Genomic DNA, 18,198 nt, shown 5'->3' on the forward strand with positions numbered 1-18,198 from the left:
AAACAATTTTTTAGTTTTTTATTTCAGTTTTTGTTTCGGATATTTCAATCTGGAAAGTGTTTTATGTGTTTATTAATATGTAACGGTTACTATAATATAATAAATATTATGTTTTTACATCAGGACTTATTGAAATTTAAAACCTAAAAGTGGAAAAATATGTAAAAATGATTAACAATAAAAAAAACCTGCCTTCTAGTATGCGAAAAAGCTGGCAGTTGTTACAATATGAACTTTATTTCCTGAAGCAAACGGTTTGTATTCGAAAATATTATTCTGTCGCTACAGCTGTGCATTGATAAGGTCGTTGATTAGACTGACATTTATTTTGACAGTCAATAATTTGGTGGCGATAGGTGAATACGCGTTCTAATTTATTTTATATTTACTTCATACGGAAAATAAATAATAATCTTAAATCGTAAGTGTTTATAGACTTTGATAAGTTTCTTATTACGCTTTACTGAACTGCTAGTTTTACTATCGCTTACATAATCCATTCACACGTAGGTAAAGTATATTAAAAAAAATACAGGTTCTAGTATTTACTTGTTTCGTTTTCAAGGCCTTGGAATGGCCAATGTTATGGTAATATTGTTTTAAATATTCGCAATTCATACTGTCAATTTGTTTAATTCGTTGTTAGTTTGGATTCAACTAGTAATTTGAAACTCTTGTGTTACAAGCCGCTGTCCATATCGCTTCTAACATTTAATGTGGTAATTTAAGTCGTCTATTTCTTATATAAAATACTTATAGATTTATCAAATTTTATACCCGTAAATAGAGTTTAACAGTTTATTGTACTTACATCAATATTTTCTTCCTGGATACTACTACAGCATATATTTTCAAAAGAAAATCGATATATTACCCAATAAGTCAGGACTGTAATCTAGAATAAAACCCAGTATACAAGTATCTTAGAATAAGTTGTTTATAATCTGTTTTGTTGCCCAAATAAAAAAATAAAATAAAAAATTGAATTAAATTTATAATTTATAAATGAATGTCATATTTATGATAACTTATATTTAGTTTCTTTTTATTAACACATATAATGTTTAAATCTACCCAGAAAGAAGTGTGAAATAAGTCAGCACATTAAATGTAAAGTAAGCAGAAATACTACACACAACATTAATTAATAAATAAACCTTATTTGTAGAACATGTCTTTAGAGACAAGGATAGACATTACCCAGCCGTTATGGGACCAGAGCACATTCCTCGGAAGGTTCCGGCACTTTGCATTCATATCAAACCCACTGCTGTCACTGGCTTCAGAGAAAGAGTTGTATGAAGCTAAGGATCTGTACTTAAAATACAAGTAAGAAATAAATTATATCAGGTGGTATAAATTTACTAATCCCTTTTTAAGTTGCCCAAGAATATTAGTAAATTTTACAATCTGTCAAATGTCATATAGCTCTGCAAGAACCAATATATAAGATATCAGTCAAAAGAAGTAAATGATAAAGTCAATTTAAAAATAGAAAATCCAAAATTGGACTTACATATATGCATGTGAAAATCATTTTTTCCTTTTTATATATAAAAAAAGCCAAAACTTTGATCAACATTTACATTTACAGACATAAACAGTCTTGTTATCACAGCAATGCTCTGTCCTTTGATAAATAACATCTATGAATAAGGGGCTTAGTATATAAACAATATGTACCTAGATCTGTATATTACTTACATTTCATTATGTTTTGCAGAGCAGGCCAAGAGCCATCCGGTACTCATCTGGATCAAGTGATAAGGGCAAAGCAGTTGTATGAATCAGCATTCCATCCCGATAGTGGGGAGCTACAGAATGTGTTTGGCAGGATGTCGTTCCAGATGCCAGGTGGTTGTCTCATCACTGGTGCCATGTTACAGTGGTACAGGTGAGTTATTATATTATGTTATATGCTCTGTATTAGTTTACAACAATTATGCAACTGGTTATGCACATTTCCTAATGCCTTTTTAATATAATAAAATATTACAAAAAGTTTGATATCGATTAAATTTAGAACTTGGTAAGAAAGTTGAGTGCAAATTTATATCTCAATAATAAATTTGGTACTCAGTAAGAAAGTTGAGTGCAAACACTGCTGTAAAGAATCATGTCCACTAGGCGAGCATTGCCCGTCGCGATCTACGGTGAGGAATTTTTTGCTTGTCATGGTGTGTGTAAATATTTGTATTGAAACTATTTGCATTGAGTATAAGCTAATAACATTTCAAAGACGATAAACATTTAATTTATAACGGAAAAAATTACGTTTCGCATTTGGCTGACACTAGTGATAATGTTGCGTATTTGTTGCCAAGAATGTATCGTGATGTTTACCCACCCGGGACATTCACACGTAATGTGACAATATAGCATTCAATATACAATAGTGTAGAGACAGATTCTGTGAACCTTACAATTGTGCTGTTCACTTAATTTACAATCGTATGGTAGCACAGTGTAGTGCAGATTAAGTTTTTGTGTTTTATTTGCATATAGTATGAGATTTTGTTATATGATGATAGCTTAATGTAGGTATAGGCAAAGAAGGGTTCCAAGGGCGCAGAGCGGCCTTAGAGGGAGGCGGGCAACGGCCCGGGGCCTCGCGCAGTGCCTTTGAGGGCCTTTTTTAGGATTTTAGTAACGAAACTGCTAAAACCGGGGAACTCTTGCTCCGCCCGGTGCCTCGCGTCGTTTACAGCCGCCACTTACAGGGCAATAGATACGCTTCTGCTTTTCTTGTCGGTTTAATGGCCACGATTTATTATTATGTAGTTGAATGATGATGCAAGTAACTCGCCTGATCTTAAACACGTCTGTCTATAAACAGTAGGAAAACCATGTATAATTTTCCATTGGAAATTGTTATACGACACCGCACTGTGCTCGTCACACTGAGATTAGATGCTTAGTCTGACGGTTCATACTAATTTATTGCCGAAAACGTACCTACTTTAACTTGGCTTTAGTGATTGTCTCGACGGCGTAGCTGTAAAGCGTGCGCGGTACGTCACGGCTCTGAGGTCCCAGGTACGAATTCCGAATCGGGTAAAGTAATACTCGGTTTGTCTGCTCATTATCACTTCAGAGTCTGGAATTTATGCCCCCTATCGCATCATGGGACGGTACACGGATGCCGAATAGTAGATTGCTGGTTACACCTCTGCAGTGCCTATCCTTTTGAGGGTAAAGGCGTGATGTGTGTCTATTTATGTCCTTCAAACTAAAACCCAACTGTTCTTGCACCTGACATTCATAGCGCTTACCATCTCGTGAGCAACTGACCTTATAAATAAACTTGGTCTGGCTTTTTTGTTAATCTGATTACATAAATAACTCGCCAAGGCCACTAGCAGACAATACGTCATTTTTTGACGATATTAGATGGAGGTGTGTCTTGGCACGTGGACATAATTATTGACGAAAGCGTTACGGATGATTAAAGAAGACGTGACTTTTCAGGGTTACAAGGTAAAATAGGGTGTACTGTTGCATTGACTGACAGTTGTAATATACAGGTATAAATCGTACTAATAATGAGAAATATGAGTTGGTGAAGATGTTTGTCAGCAAATCGTGCAAACATTTTTGAACAGGTTTGGATATTTGCTTCGCAGATAGAGCATGTCCTGATGTAACAGGCCTGGGGCTTTATTGTCTACAGATCTGGTTTCAATCTCGTCGGCATAATTGTTTCGACTAGCGAGAGATCATTTCTCGTCAGTCAACCAATATGGATGGACCCCACTCCGCTTATCATCAGGCGTAGGTTACTTTAATTATTTTTTTATTCTGGTAGAATGATCAGAGAGATTTAATTCCTGGATAAATCACACGGAGTCACGGACAAAACCACGAGTAAAATTATTATATGTTACTGGTGTCCACTCGCCTCAAAACCAATAAAGAAAATGTATAACATTGAAGCTGTTTGTTCCTTGATTGTAATGAATGATTCTTATTCCGAACAATGAAATTCAAGTGTTTTATCAATTGTATCTATTGAACCAATAATGGTCAATGTTACCTTAGTTACAAAGTGTGATAACTCGACACTTTTCAGACATATTTTTTTTTGTTATACGGGCACGTAAATTGTCACCACTGCACTTGATGGTAAGTGGAGTGGGGACAAGAGATGATTATCCCTCGACAGTCTACACAATCATGCCGGCCTGTTGGAACCAGTTATACACAGGCTGATCCCGGAACGCGACAATTACGTGGGTCTCTATGGCGGGTTTTAACACTTTGTGTACGGTGGTCGCTATCCGGACGGATATAAAATATATCCTACCACCAGCAAATTCTATTGTCTTATGTAAGGATATTTTTGACTTGTAATTGGTGGTAGGACTCTTGCATGCCCGTCTGAGTAGATACCACCACAATGTCTCTATTTAATGCCAAGCGGCAGTATTAATGCCTTCTCTTGTTTAGGCTTAAGGACAATGTAATCATCGTGATTACTAAGCATTATGAGACTTAATATCACATGTCTCATGGTGCCAAGCACAGTGGATAGTCAAGCAGTACTTTGTATTTAAATGTCCTGGATAGTGTTGCAACTGTTTATAGGCGGTCGTATAGCTTACCACGCGAGTGGGAAGCTAGCTTCGTCATTTGATTGCAAAAAAACATTTGTTAACTATATTTTGAGCTCTCTCCTTATTCCTAAACCTAATTTCTCTTTGAGCTCAAGATTAAGATTGTGTGGTTATAAAATTGACTTATAAACGTATTACGTATCACTCTTATCCAGAAGATATAACTAAATATTATGTTGCACTTTGAAATCGATTATTATCAGTGTAAAATATATAGACACGCAGATAAATATTTCAAAGTTTATATTTTCAGGATAAAAAAGGTCAATGGCCTATTCATTTAGTTTCATGCGCCGTGATCAGCAATATTTCTATCATTTAAGGTTTCGTAAGCGGGCATTCCTAAAATCATTTTTTTATTCTAGTGTATATTGAGACGAGTAAGTTGTTTTCCTGATGGTAAGCTACGCGATACATACATAATATCATCTAGAACTTTAAATAACAATTTGCTACGAGGCATTATATTGCATTCGTCATAAATGTTATGCCTATGAATTATATTAACAGCCGTTCATAATAAATGATCCTAATCTCAATCTTCAATCCGATTCTGAGAATGAACCAATCAAAATAACTCATTTGTAAGCATGTCAATAAAAACTTTGTTCTGATTGGTCCATTTTTGAGATAGATCGAAGAAAGCGATTGCGTTCGTTTATTGAAAATGGCGGTATAGGGTACAACCGGAATGAACAGTGCACGCCAATGCTGCATGACAGCAGAAATAAACACAAAAATGTGAAGTATAAGGCCTGTACTATGTATGGTGACGTCAATACTATGTATGGTATTTCTCGTCCACAGAACAGCAACAGCGGTAGTATTCTGGCAGTGGGTGAACCAGTCCTTTAACGCGTTGGTGAACTACACCAACCGCAACGCGAACTCCCCTCTCACTACCACGCAGATGGGGGTCGCGTACGTCTCGGCCACGTCAGCCGCGATGACCACGGCCATGATCTTCAAATACGGTGTGCAGAAACGCGCCACCAATCCTATTCTCGCTGTGAGTTATTTAAATTTGTCAGTTATGTGTTTGGATTTTCGGTGCTATTTTGAATAGTCAATAAACAACTTGAGTTCATTACTGTGTGGTGGATTTTGTATCTCTTAGAGTAGCTTTATTTATGCAGGAAATTTATTTGTTGCTGGTGTTAGGATATATTTTATATACGCCCGAATAGCGACCCCCGTACACAAGATGGTAAAACCCGCCATATTGGCCCACGTATTTGTGTCGCGTTTCGGGATCAGTCAGTGTATATCTGATTCCTAGGGGCCGGCATAATTGTGACGACTGTCGAGGAGTAATAATCTCTTGTCAGTTACTTTAACGTGCACATATAAAAGAAAAATAATCCACCACTACGCAGTAGTGCGGTCAAGTTGTTTGGCGTCTGTTATAGTATATAGTGGTATATACCTAAGGTGTTCTTAAATGCGCTTAATTAAGTATATATAGTGGTAAATGGATCATTGGGTCATCTAAAGGTAGTCACCGCCGACGAACACTCACAAGATTCATCGATGTGTTACAGGCCTATATCGATATAAGATCCTAAAATTCGATGTATATGAGGGAGCCTTATCGACATAAGTTGAGTACGTAGTACATTATACAAGATTAATTTGAATTTGCAAATGAATGAATACGCATTAATTAATGACAGCAGGTACACATTGAGACCGTCTGGTTGCGTTCAATTATCTACAATTTCAGTCACTTGTTTGTTCAAAGTCTGAAAGTCCGATTGTCGATGATCAATGGGTCAAATTTTTAACACATTATTAATTCATTTATTTATCTTAAAAAGTATTCATATTAAATCTTGTTCGAACAATGTCGTGTTATAAAATATTTACAATTTTAATAACTTAAAAATCTATGCAACGTAATATGACAGCTTGTTAATTTGTGAGATTGTTCTTGTCGCAAACACCCCCAACCTTCCCTAACTAAATATTTTTTGAAGACCGGTAGGTTATCTACAGGGGCGTAATAAGAGGATAGCATGGTGGGCAAAATGCCACGTGTCCTTGGCTGTCATGGAGTCTCGAAATTTCGGAACAATTACTGAGTTTGTGTATTGGGACCTAAAAAAATTATTGCCAGGAAAATCTGTATAGGTAGTACATGTAACATGTTAGGAGTCATTAGATTAATTAACCCTTTTTGATGTAATTATTTCCCTGTCATCTATGTTTCTTCTAGCATTATGGGGGAGTTAAAAAAATTGACTCACGTACGTTTGACGCTTTATGCAACAGTCAAAAAAAAATTAGAATTGACAGATACTTGTAACTAAATCGACTTATTTTACACAAATTTCGAAATAGCACACCTATATGCTAATAAACGAGATAATGTTTAACAATCATAATGCTTTTATTAGTGTTATAACAATAAACACTTAACACGTCCGAGCAATACATTATCTCGTACGTTACGGATTACTGACGTTACGTTTTAGATGTTTATTAGTAGGTCATGAAGTGATCATACATCATTACCTTCCCTGAATTCTAGAATGATAATTATCGTTTGCTGACCTTGAGGAAAGGAATGACCAGTGGCTAGGTAATAGTGAGTCCAGATGGTGGTGGTAGGTCTCTCATATGTGAAAGTCCGCCTGTGTAGGTATTACCGCAATGTCTATTTCTGTCGCCAAGCACCAGTATGTAGTCACTGTTGTGTTCCCGTTTAAAGAACATTGTTCTCAGTGTAACTACTGGACATAAGACTTAACATCTCATGTCTCAGTATCATATCGTACTACGGAACCACGGTGTTACTCTCCATGTCACTGGGCAAGCGCTGAACATCACTTCTCAGACGAGCAACATGCTCGTCTCGTCAATCAGTTATACATGAAAACTTGCTTCGTAAAAATATAATAAAAATGTTCAAAATTAGACGATCATGTCTATTTAGATAATATTATAGCAGGGTATTAAGTAATCTCCAAAGTCCTCGAGTACGTTGTGATGGTAATTGTTTTGTGTTCAGAGATTTGTGCCGTTCGTCGCCGTGGCGGCCGCTAACTGGGTCAACATTCCTTTGATGAGGCAGAACGAAATCATACTTGGTACGTATGCAGGGCGGGACTTAGACATAGAGTATGGGGGGTCGACCCTCTGTTGCGAAATTATATTTCATAATGCATTCAATATATAACATTCAACATAGTTGGATTATATAAATTGTAGTTGAACTAACTTCTAAAATAATTGTATTTTTAGTGCGAAATAAGTTGAATGAAAACTTAAACAATAAATTAAGGCTAAGATCGACGATAGGTGAGACACTTTTGAGTCGCAATATGCCAGTGTACTTACTAAGTACACGCTGATTCACGATATATTAGATTCAAAAGAGAAACATAGTCCAATAGACAAAAGTACTCTTCCTTGCGTATAATCAATCAAATTGAACAATATGTCAGATCGCTTATTATGAATGACTATTTGTATTTCATGTTGAGTGTATTTTTTCAGGTTTGGATGTCACGGACGAGGATGGTAAAGTGATCGGCAAGTCACAAATCGCTCCTGTTAAAGGAATATCTCAAGTCGTCACATCTAGGTAAGAAATAATTTACTTAATAATATCAGCCCTGTATTATATACTTGCTCACTGCTGAGCACGGGCCTCCTCTACTACTGAGAGGGATGAGGCCTTAGTCCACCACGCTGGCCTAGTGCGGGTTGGTAGACTTCACACGCCTTCGAAATTCCTATTGAGAACTTCTCAGATGTGCAGGTTTACTCACGATGTTTTCCTTCACCGTTAAAGCGAACGATAAATTCACAAAGAATACACACATATTTTTTTAGAAAAGTCAGAGGTGTGTGCCCTTAGGATTTGAACCTGCGGACATTCGTCTCGGCAGTCCGTTCCACACCCAACTAGGCTATCGCCGCTTTTTGAGTTTACTTGGTGTATGATTTATATTCTACGAGTAATTTTAAATTAAGTTTTAATTGCCAAATAAGTAATTATACGGACAAAGTACAAGGCACTAATCTCACAATACTTTAAAATGTGTTAGACTCTCACATAGACGGGGGATTTTTTAGTATTTTATTTGACGGATTACGATTTTTTGGGACATTGCCAAATACACCCTTAGTGTTAGGTTAATATGCTTATTTTTATTGTCTAAAGGTCGTGAGAACTCAACATAAGCTGTTTTATAGATAAATAGATAAGTGTTTATTGTACACTATAAAATGAACATTAACAGAATAATTTAACGACGTGTAATGTATGTAGGCAACCATTTGTTGAACTTCACGACTATCTATTGTAATATGGAATACAATGGATGAATGGTCAAGAATCGCATGAAACTTGAAATAATATAACTAGCTGCCAATAAAGGAAATGTGTTCGATTGTGAAGAAGGATAGTAATGATATTTAAGTGATGGGCAGTTAGCTAGCAATGGGTATTCATGTTTGAAAATGCTGACTTTCTTCCGCGTCCCTCTATTTTATGTAAGCTGCCGCTAGATTGACCTACATACCTATACGGTCATGAAAATTTTCCTTCGATAAGTACGCCCTGTTAATAAAACCACTGTGACGGATCATTATTATTTAATATGATATCTTATTTTAACTTAATGAACTACAATATTGTGGCTGCTCGCCGGCAGCCCGTGACAGGAAGAGGAAGAGGAGGCGTGTTGCCACAAAAACAAATTAAATTACATATTAACAAATGTTACCATAAATAAATATAAATGTACACATTCAACACGCCCGTGATGCAATAAAGACGGATGTAGACGGAATAGGGTCCCCTGACCCCCCTTATTAAAATATATATGTGTACGCGCAGGATCGTGATGTGTGCGCCGGGCATGTTGCTGCTGCCGTTTATCATGGAGCGGCTCGAGCCGCGGCCGTGGATGCAGCGCATCAAGTGGGCGCACATCGGCATACAGACCGCCATCGTCGGCATGTTGTACGTATACTATTATAGCACATCATACCTAATATTATAGTACATCATACCTAATATTATAGCACATCATACCTAATATTATAGCACATCATACCTAATATTATAGCACATCATACCTAATATTATAGCACATCATACCTAATATTATAGTACATCATACCTAATATTATAGCACATCATACCTAATATTATAGTACATCATACCTAATATTATAGCACATCATACCTAATATTATAGCACATCATACCTAATATTATAGTACATCATACCTAATATTATAGTACATCATACCTAATATTATCAAGAATCAAAATATTTTATGGCATATGATTAAGAGTCAACAACTTAAAATTAGTTGAAAAATTACAGACATGAGTTATTTATAACAGTTTTTTTTAAGTTTGTTGTATTAAGATTTCATTACACCACTGTGTTGTATTAATGGAAAATCATTATATAAAGATACGTATAAAACTGATCGTTAAAAATTTAGATAATATGTAGATATTTAAAAAAAATACATTTACTTTCCAGTCTCACTTTCATGGTGCCGACTGCTTGCGCGATATTCCCACAAAAATGGTAAGCTATATAACAACTACAATGATTGATTATATACATATAAAATTGAAAAAATATTCAATTATATTTTTTATTTTCAGCAAACTCTCAATAGACACAATCAAGCGTCTCGAGAAAGATAAATACGATGAAATAGTCAAAAACACTGACGGAAAACCGCCACAATACGTGTATTTTAACAAGGGTTTGTAAGAAACTAATAAATAAGTAGTGCAGGTTCGTTGTAGGTAATCAAGAATCAATTAACTAGTGATTAAGTTTTTGAACGATATCATGCGGCAGTTAAATTCAGTATTTTTTTAATTTGTTATTGTTAATAAAAATACTTGCAAATTGTACTCACGTTATTGTATTAGTTGTCGATTTTTTTTCGCGATGTCGATATTTTTTGCATTTATAAAAAAACAACGCTCAGTTAACTTTTAACTACATTATATTGTCAAACGAAGATATACTTAATTTTATTTTCATTCGATATAATAATATGCTGTTATAGTTACTATATTAAATATATTGTATTAATAAGTTTCTACTTAAACCTAAAACGACAATAAATTATTAAAAAACGTCCTCGTTCCTGACAGGGTAGGCAGAGAATATAAAGAATAAGTGTGTGTTGTTTAATGTAAAAGTTACAGGACTCGGATATTATTATGGGGGACCACGACTACAAATACAATAAAATTGCCTTAATATATTGACTCCCTGTTTAAAAATGTAATAAGTATATAATTTGCGTGTTTTTAATTGTTTTGAAATACTATTTTGTTATTGTTATTTTTTTATAAAATTTTCGAATGGATCGGATCTGTAGCGTTTTGGATTGTTTTATTATTTTTTTAATTAATTTTGTAACACTATTTTTGGATTGTATTATTGATTTTAGTATGTGAAACGAATTCACCTCATTAAGATTAAAATAATAACATTCCGTTAAAATTATACTTCGTAGACACATTAGTGTCAAGATCATCGAAATAATTTTGTAGGTATTTTAGAAAAAGGATTTACACTGCAAGCTATTATAATAGTAATTTGTAAAGCCATTTGATAAATAGTTCACAAACTTGTTCGCTTTTTTAAACTTTTTTAGTTAGTATTCATTCAACACATAGAGAAATAGATTAAGTTTTTCCCGAGCCATAACCTTACAAAATTAATTATCCTTTAGAAAGGACAGCACTAGATTTGCAACCATGGCTTCATAATTTATGGCTCATTTTTGTGTGAACAGATTTTAGAACGTGGTCAAATATCTCAGGATAATATAAAGTCTATTTCGCTATGTGTATGGCTTGCAATATATTTCACTTGAAACTTAAACGCATTAAATCTACAGAATCTCGCCAACAAATAAATTTTCTTTAATGATCGAAGCCTAGGCATACGATCTGCTCTGCCCGAAACTTCTTAGCCGTTAATAAAAAGTCACATGTTAATTAAGTCTGAATGCGGCCCTGGTTGAATTTTATAATGCTTTATAATTATTTTTTTAACTATACATTTTTTCTAATATGAATAAAAATATCTATCGTATGTTTTATCTTTACTAATTGAACTCTAGTCTTATTTTGCTTTTTTTCATGCTTTACTAACATAAGCTTTATTAATCGTTTTTTAATTGTATTTAATTATTATCTGATAAGCGAAGACGGGTTAAGTTATTATATTTTTTGATGCTAAAATGTATTCGAATCAAACCTTTTTTCTTATTATTTTAGTATTATGTGTGTACTTAATATTGTATTTTTCGAACAAAATTTTGAATATTTTCTTCATATAACAAATTACTGTATTTTTTTTGTTTGGTTCACAAACTTGTATAAGACATATTGCTAGATTTCTAAAGGGTGTTAAAGAAATTATTGTTAGATATGTTTAATTACCCTTGAAAGCTAGCATTTATAGCAGAAAATGCATTTTCTATATATAATAAGTTGCATTTTAACTATCGCTTTATGGCTTGTGCAGTTCTACCGCATAGATCAAGGTGAAAGCAATGAGTTTGTTATACGATGTAATTGTTAATTTGTGTATACGTTGCGAAGCTCAGACAATAAAGTATTAGATATTATTATTATTTGATTTAAAAGGGGACGTATCCGTCTGTATGCAATAGGGGACCGTCCTATATTTGATTTTGTATATTATTTTATATGTAATGGTTAATAAAACAAAAAAAGTCCTGCAAAACTGCATAAAAATTGGTTTAAAAATGAGCAAGTAATTCATATATCAAATATTGCAATGTGTACAAGTGGCCGAGTTGTGGGGATATCTCTTCATCTCCTTTCGCATTCGACGTAAACATCGTCACATGTGATTATTGCGTTTCTGTTTCTTGTTATTAACCCTTTCCGCCGAAGTTTAAATACTTATAACTTGTTGATTTTGTTCCGGATTGTAATAATTCCTTCTGTGTTATAATTTAATAACATAAATATTTTTATAATAGTAAAGAACAAAAACGAGTCCGGTACCCTACTACGGACGTACTAATCGAAGAACAGCTTTGCTAAGCTTATGGGTAAGAGTCAAAAAATCACCTATTGAGAGCTACATCTAGGAGAGCGCTAGTAAGTAAAACTAGTTGACGAAAGGTAAAAAATACTGTTTTGGCAGCTAGTAGATAAGGTTAAATTAGATCAACGCCATCTATTGCCATCAGTGCACAATATTGTCTTGAAAATGGAACACTAAATAGAAAAATACAAAATACTGAATAAAATAAATAATATTTTTTTTAACCATAAATTAAATCCTACGTTTTTTATGCTTGGGGATGCTGACAATAACGAGGTTTGAAGTCCAATGAAACAAAATATTAATAAGAAATATGTTTATTTCTGCATTCGACAATTTACTTACAAAGTAATTGATTAACTCGGTACACTCGCGAGAGTTCGTAAGAAAATATAAATTACAAGTTACAATGTACAGACTACGTATTATACAATGGATAAGGCACCGGAGCTTGAGTATATTAAATTCAGTTCTATTTTGTTGGCACAACGTGAAGGACCTTTAATGAACAACAGGCTGATTGATTTCGATTCCTTTGCCTAATAATAGAAACAAAAAACTGTTCTATTTTTGAAAATCAATTTATGTAAAATAATTAGAATTTAATTTAATGGACAGATCAATAAGAAAAACATATATTCTTAAAATCTCGATTAAGATTGTAGGTCCTTCAATAAAATTATTTTTCTTGTTCTAGAATATTCTTTACGTCCATATATCGAACTGTGAACACAAGTGATAATAAATATAGACAAGTATTGCATATATTTCTATAGATGACGACAAATAAAAATTCGACAACAAAGTTTAAATATCTCATATTTGATTACTTATGTTATTTTAATATGCATCAAATTTGTCCAAAATAATTGTCCTTATGTTATAAATACATTTAATTAAGTTTGTTTAACATCTATATTTTCACACTGGCTACCATATTGGATATATATGTAAAATTCCGCGTCCAAATTGGAATTAAATAAAAAAACTTACACTTTTCCAACAACGATAAAAATATTTGAAACTCTTCAATAACATGATTTGGATCATACAAAATAGGCATTTAAATACATTTTTAACAAAATTTCTACAGTAACAAGTCTTTATGTGCCTAATTAAGGTAAACTTAAAATTACAGACCATCCGGATGTACGGTACACAATTTTTTTTTTTTACATTTACAAAAACTAATTTCAAATCGATTTAAAGACACTATGGCGTACTGACAATAAATAAGTGTACACCGGACTGTGGTTCGAGTAAAGCCTGAGACGGATCAGTAGACGCCGGCGCGCTCCAGCAGGACGGAGGCGTCGCACATGGCGCGCGCCGACGAGCGCACGAGGAACATGAGGTGCAGCTGCTCGAACGCGTTGAGCTGCACTCGAGTCCGCACCAGCCCGTGCAGGACCGTCGCACGCTCCAAGTCCAACCACCTGGAAACGCAATATTAATTAACAAAGGTTATTTAAACTATCAGTGGCGAAGGTGTATTGCGTGCAGCAAAATTAATTAACTGAAAAGTTCATTTAGACTGTCTTAATTTTGAAGTTGCGTGCAGTATGATGGGGCAGTGATATTCAGTTTTTCTGTCTATCATCAGTCGGGAGTTTGGAATTTGGACTCTATACATAGGATCACCCTCTATCATGTCATGGGACGTAACACACTTGGCAAAAAATAGGTGCCATGTTTGCACCTCTAAAGGCATGATGTGTGTCTAAGTTAATTTAGTTCCTGATTAACAAAGACGAATGATAAAATAAACATGAATTCGATTATCTTTTTAAATGATGAACAGGATGTGAAAAGCGACATGATTAGCGAATGATAATCATTTCCCGTTAATCGATACTCTAGATGCTAATCCATTTACCATCGAGAAAGTAACACAGAAAAAACTGCATAGACACTGAAAATACATCCATTGGCACCTATTTGAGCACTTTTTCATATCCCACTTTACTTTTTTAATGCCGAATTGTCAAACCATGGTTTATACGAAAAATTACCTTTGCAGAGATAATTCCCTGTCATTCACAGGCACTCCTTGGACCACATCCAGAGGTCCCCACAGCATGAACTCCAGGACTGATTTAGCCTGGTTGAGGGATACGGCGCGTTCCTCCTGCAGGATCTCTTTGAGCAGGGGATTTAACTTCTCCCCTGGCAGAAGGATCTCTAACGCACGGATGGCGCACTTGCACAGGGAATTGACATGCTCGTCGTCTGATTTACTGCAGTTTATTTCTTCGCTTAAGCTGGAATGGTTGAAAAATTTATTAGTTATTATTTTTACTATAAAACTGACATGGCATTATCATATACAGGTTGAGTTTTTAATATGGATTTGTTCTAAAAATACCCTAAAATATTTATGCATAGAAAAAGATTTTGGAAAGCCATTCAATGCACTTCTGGGTTTGGAAAACAATCCCCTAGTTGCACTTCTGCCTTTCAGAGATAGCGTTATCTTATTTAAATATCTTACCCTTGTAATATACACAATCTTCCGTAACAATTAGTCTTCGGGGCTGACAGCGAACTCAGCCTATCATCGGACGAAGGCTGACTGTTCCCATTGTTCTCCCGTAACGTCACGAATGACGTCAGCGACTCCGAGATCTCCTCCACGCCCCGCGCCTGGAGACACTTCAGTCCGTTGATGAGTTGCAGCATCATGAATATCGCCTCGTGGATCTGCTCTGTTTGCACTAATTGGTAGTTCGTGGTAAGACCTTCGGCTGCGTGGAGGCTTTCGCCGTATGATTGGATTGTGTCTACTTGCGCATGTGCCAAAACTACTATTGTGGCTGGAATTAGAGATGATTATAATTAAGTTACATTCGAAATAACCTGATAATAAATATGAGAAAAAATAATTACAGAAAACCTGAAACTAAGCTAACGAATACCAGATAGCATATTATAATATTCAAGTTGAAACTTTTAACCCACACGGATGCCAACGAAAACAGTATTTCGATAAAGAGAGTTATAAATTATCTAGTTATATCTTCTTTTATTAAGTTAGGTTAGTTGAGGTTTTTGATCACCTTGTATAAAAATGTGTTGCTTTATGACTCTTTGGAATTTGATATAATGTCAAATGTTTTCCTTTAGAGTTCATACACATAAGGTCGAGCGATTGTAACGGTTTACAATAGTGCAGTTGTTGGCTTTATTCCAAGGCACCACAGTCCCACTTTGATGTCGTTAACATTGAGTCGCGATAGCAGTCACATTTTATTTATTAGAATGAAGAAGAAAGTAGATCTGGTATTTGATGTTAGTTCTTGTTGAAAGATATCTATCGATTAGTTAATTGCAGAATTTATCTTGCATAGTCTACATGAACATTATATATAATCTACTATGCTGAAATGGTTTGAGTAATAAATTCGTCTTGCTAGCCCTAATGAAATTCTACTTCAGTTATTTACCGGAAAGATTACAGCTAAAATGTCTGACAATAATATTTCTTAGTTAGGTAATTCCAAACCATATTTACCTTGAACCAAATCCTCCCCATCTTCTCCGAACTGCTGCCGCGGGACCAGGTCACAAAACTCCGTCACAGCGTTCAAACTCAACGTCTGCTGTACTGATTGCTGGCACACGATTTGTGAGGCCATCTGCTCCTTATGCAGCATGAGCGTCACGTTCACTGGACCCTGGCTAGAGTTCCACACCGCTGGGTAGAAGATACGCTTGCCAGCTTTCACGAAACCCTTGGGGGATTGGATCGAGAAGTCGTTCCATCGGAGATTAGTGCAGGCTTTAAGTCCTCGTAATGATGGCTGCATTGCTGCACTTTGCTGGACCTGTAAATGAACATATTTGTATACATCAATTACTAGATGGTGTAAAATTTTTTCAATATAAATTAGTTGGCATCTCTAAACAACTATTTTACATTTAGAACGTTGTAAAGCAACGGCATTTACTTTAATCTGGAGTTTATGCGTGGCAGTAATTGTATAACAATCAATGCGAGTAAGAAATATCTAGTTTTCAATAACTAGTTAGTATCTAAAAACGAAGAATAATAGTAAAATGAAGTTTACAGCGGTAATAAAGATTGATGTCAGCTTTACTATGTGGATATCAATATACTTTCAAATTACTCATGAGATAAGTTATGAAGTAATCTTACTAAAGCAAGGAAATGTCACATAAAACGCCCTGGAATGCGATGTAAACGTAATCATTAGCGATTGCGGCGGCGAGCAAACAAATTGATTTTAAACAACTATTACGGACTTCGCAACACGAGCCATCTTAGTCGAGACAACATAAGTAGGTAAATTACCTGCTCTAAAACTTGCGCGAGCGCTTCGTGATTTGCTATTACCACCGCGCCGTAATTATCTTCTAAATTCCTGTGCACAACACTGCGGCCTTTCCTTACTCGTAGTTTGTTCGTCGTAGTTTTTGGTGTCATGTCACTCTGGTAATCTTCATTATTGGAACTGTCCATATTGTCTGTTGAACTGTAGAAACTGTACGGAGAATAAATTTCTGACTCTGTCTCGCTTCCACAGTAAGGCAGGGAGGATCTGAATCCGTTGTATTTTGGATATTCTACACTACTTTCGATTTCACTTTTTCTGTTGTCGTTTCTTTCGGCGGTTGCTTCTCTGGGCTTGATGGCTGCGTCGCATTCAGGCGAGCTGGATCTCGCGTGATGGACATACTCGTAGTCGCTGTCACTGTTTTTGGCTGAATCACAGTTTTCTTCTTCATACTTGGAGTTGTTATACACGTCGTCATAGTTATGTATGACGGGTTCGTTTGTGGCTTGCACTAGTTCTTGAGGTCCATCGTCGATTTCGTCTTTGTCGTCGTCTATCTGTGTTCTTCTTTTTGGTAGTTCCAAATGTGCCTCTCTTTCTCGCATGCTGGCTGTCCGCTCCGGTTTTCTTGGCGCGAGGGCTGATCTAATTTCACCTAAAATGAGATAAAGCTGGTTTTAATTTCGATATTGTGAAATTATAACGTATACTGTCGTTATAACAACTATGAAGCTGGCTAACATATGCACTTACACAATTTGGAGACTGTGAGATAAAAAATCAACTGTTTATATCATAACATTCAATGCAGTAAAAGACAGCACAGCATCTGATATGTGTGCTACTGAAAGGTAATGCCAAATTAAAACCTAGTATTATTGTATAATGACTGACGACAATTCTTTTGAAAGCGATTTGTGAGCGGAATACTGCGTAGTTAATCAAATATGCGTACAATTTAAACAGCTATTCAAATAGCCTTAGCCTAAGCTTCAATAAATATTTATACCGCGACATTTTCTGTTTTAATGTTTCGATTATGTTAAACGTTAACCTATTTTGAATACGTAACGCGGGGAAAAGTGAATTACGTGATGTGACCTTATTCACTTATATTAGTGAAAATCTAAGTTACGAAATGTGTAGTGGATAGCATTTCGAGTGATTTTCTTTTTTGATATCATGTCGGAAATTTTAATTGCCGAAAATTTA

General features: G+C 35.2%; 2 protein-coding genes across 6 annotated transcripts in view; one reads left to right on the top strand and one right to left on the bottom strand.

Moving 5' to 3' along the window:
• The first annotated feature begins 309 nt into the window (after positions 1-309).
• Positions 310-12,242, top strand: LOC115442065 (sideroflexin-2). The gene is made up of 9 exons (XM_030167028.2): positions 310-421; positions 1,169-1,329; positions 1,724-1,894; positions 5,421-5,622; positions 7,624-7,702; positions 8,112-8,199; positions 9,460-9,585; positions 10,121-10,168; positions 10,249-12,242. Exons 2-9 carry the CDS (start codon positions 1,172-1,174, stop codon positions 10,358-10,360), a joined length of 984 nt encoding a protein of 327 aa, XP_030022888.1. The 5' UTR covers positions 310-421; positions 1,169-1,171; the 3' UTR covers positions 10,361-12,242.
• A 750-nt stretch (positions 12,243-12,992) lies between these two features.
• The window catches only part of LOC115442064, a 95,390-nt gene continuing 90,184 nt past the window's right edge, over positions 12,993-18,198 (bottom strand). For 4 of the 5 annotated variants that reach the window (XM_030167023.2, XM_030167026.2, XM_030167025.2 and 1 more), the window contains exons 3-7: positions 17,004-17,641; positions 16,203-16,515; positions 15,183-15,504; positions 14,704-14,952; positions 13,968-14,127 (exon numbers count right to left, since the gene is read on the bottom strand). In XM_030167023.2, coding sequence (XP_030022883.2) covers positions 13,968-14,127; positions 14,704-14,952; positions 15,183-15,504; positions 16,203-16,515; positions 17,004-17,641 — 1,682 coding nt within the window. Of the gene's footprint in view, positions 14,128-14,703; positions 14,953-15,182; positions 15,505-16,202; positions 16,516-17,003; positions 17,642-18,198 lie in introns of all 5 variants that reach the window. The other variant, XM_030167022.2, reaches the window with a different exon arrangement.

Source organism: Manduca sexta, chromosome 19 (assembly GCF_014839805.1).
Source record: "Manduca sexta isolate Smith_Timp_Sample1 chromosome 19, JHU_Msex_v1.0, whole genome shotgun sequence".
Classification (NCBI taxonomy): domain Eukaryota; kingdom Metazoa; phylum Arthropoda; class Insecta; order Lepidoptera; family Sphingidae; genus Manduca; species Manduca sexta.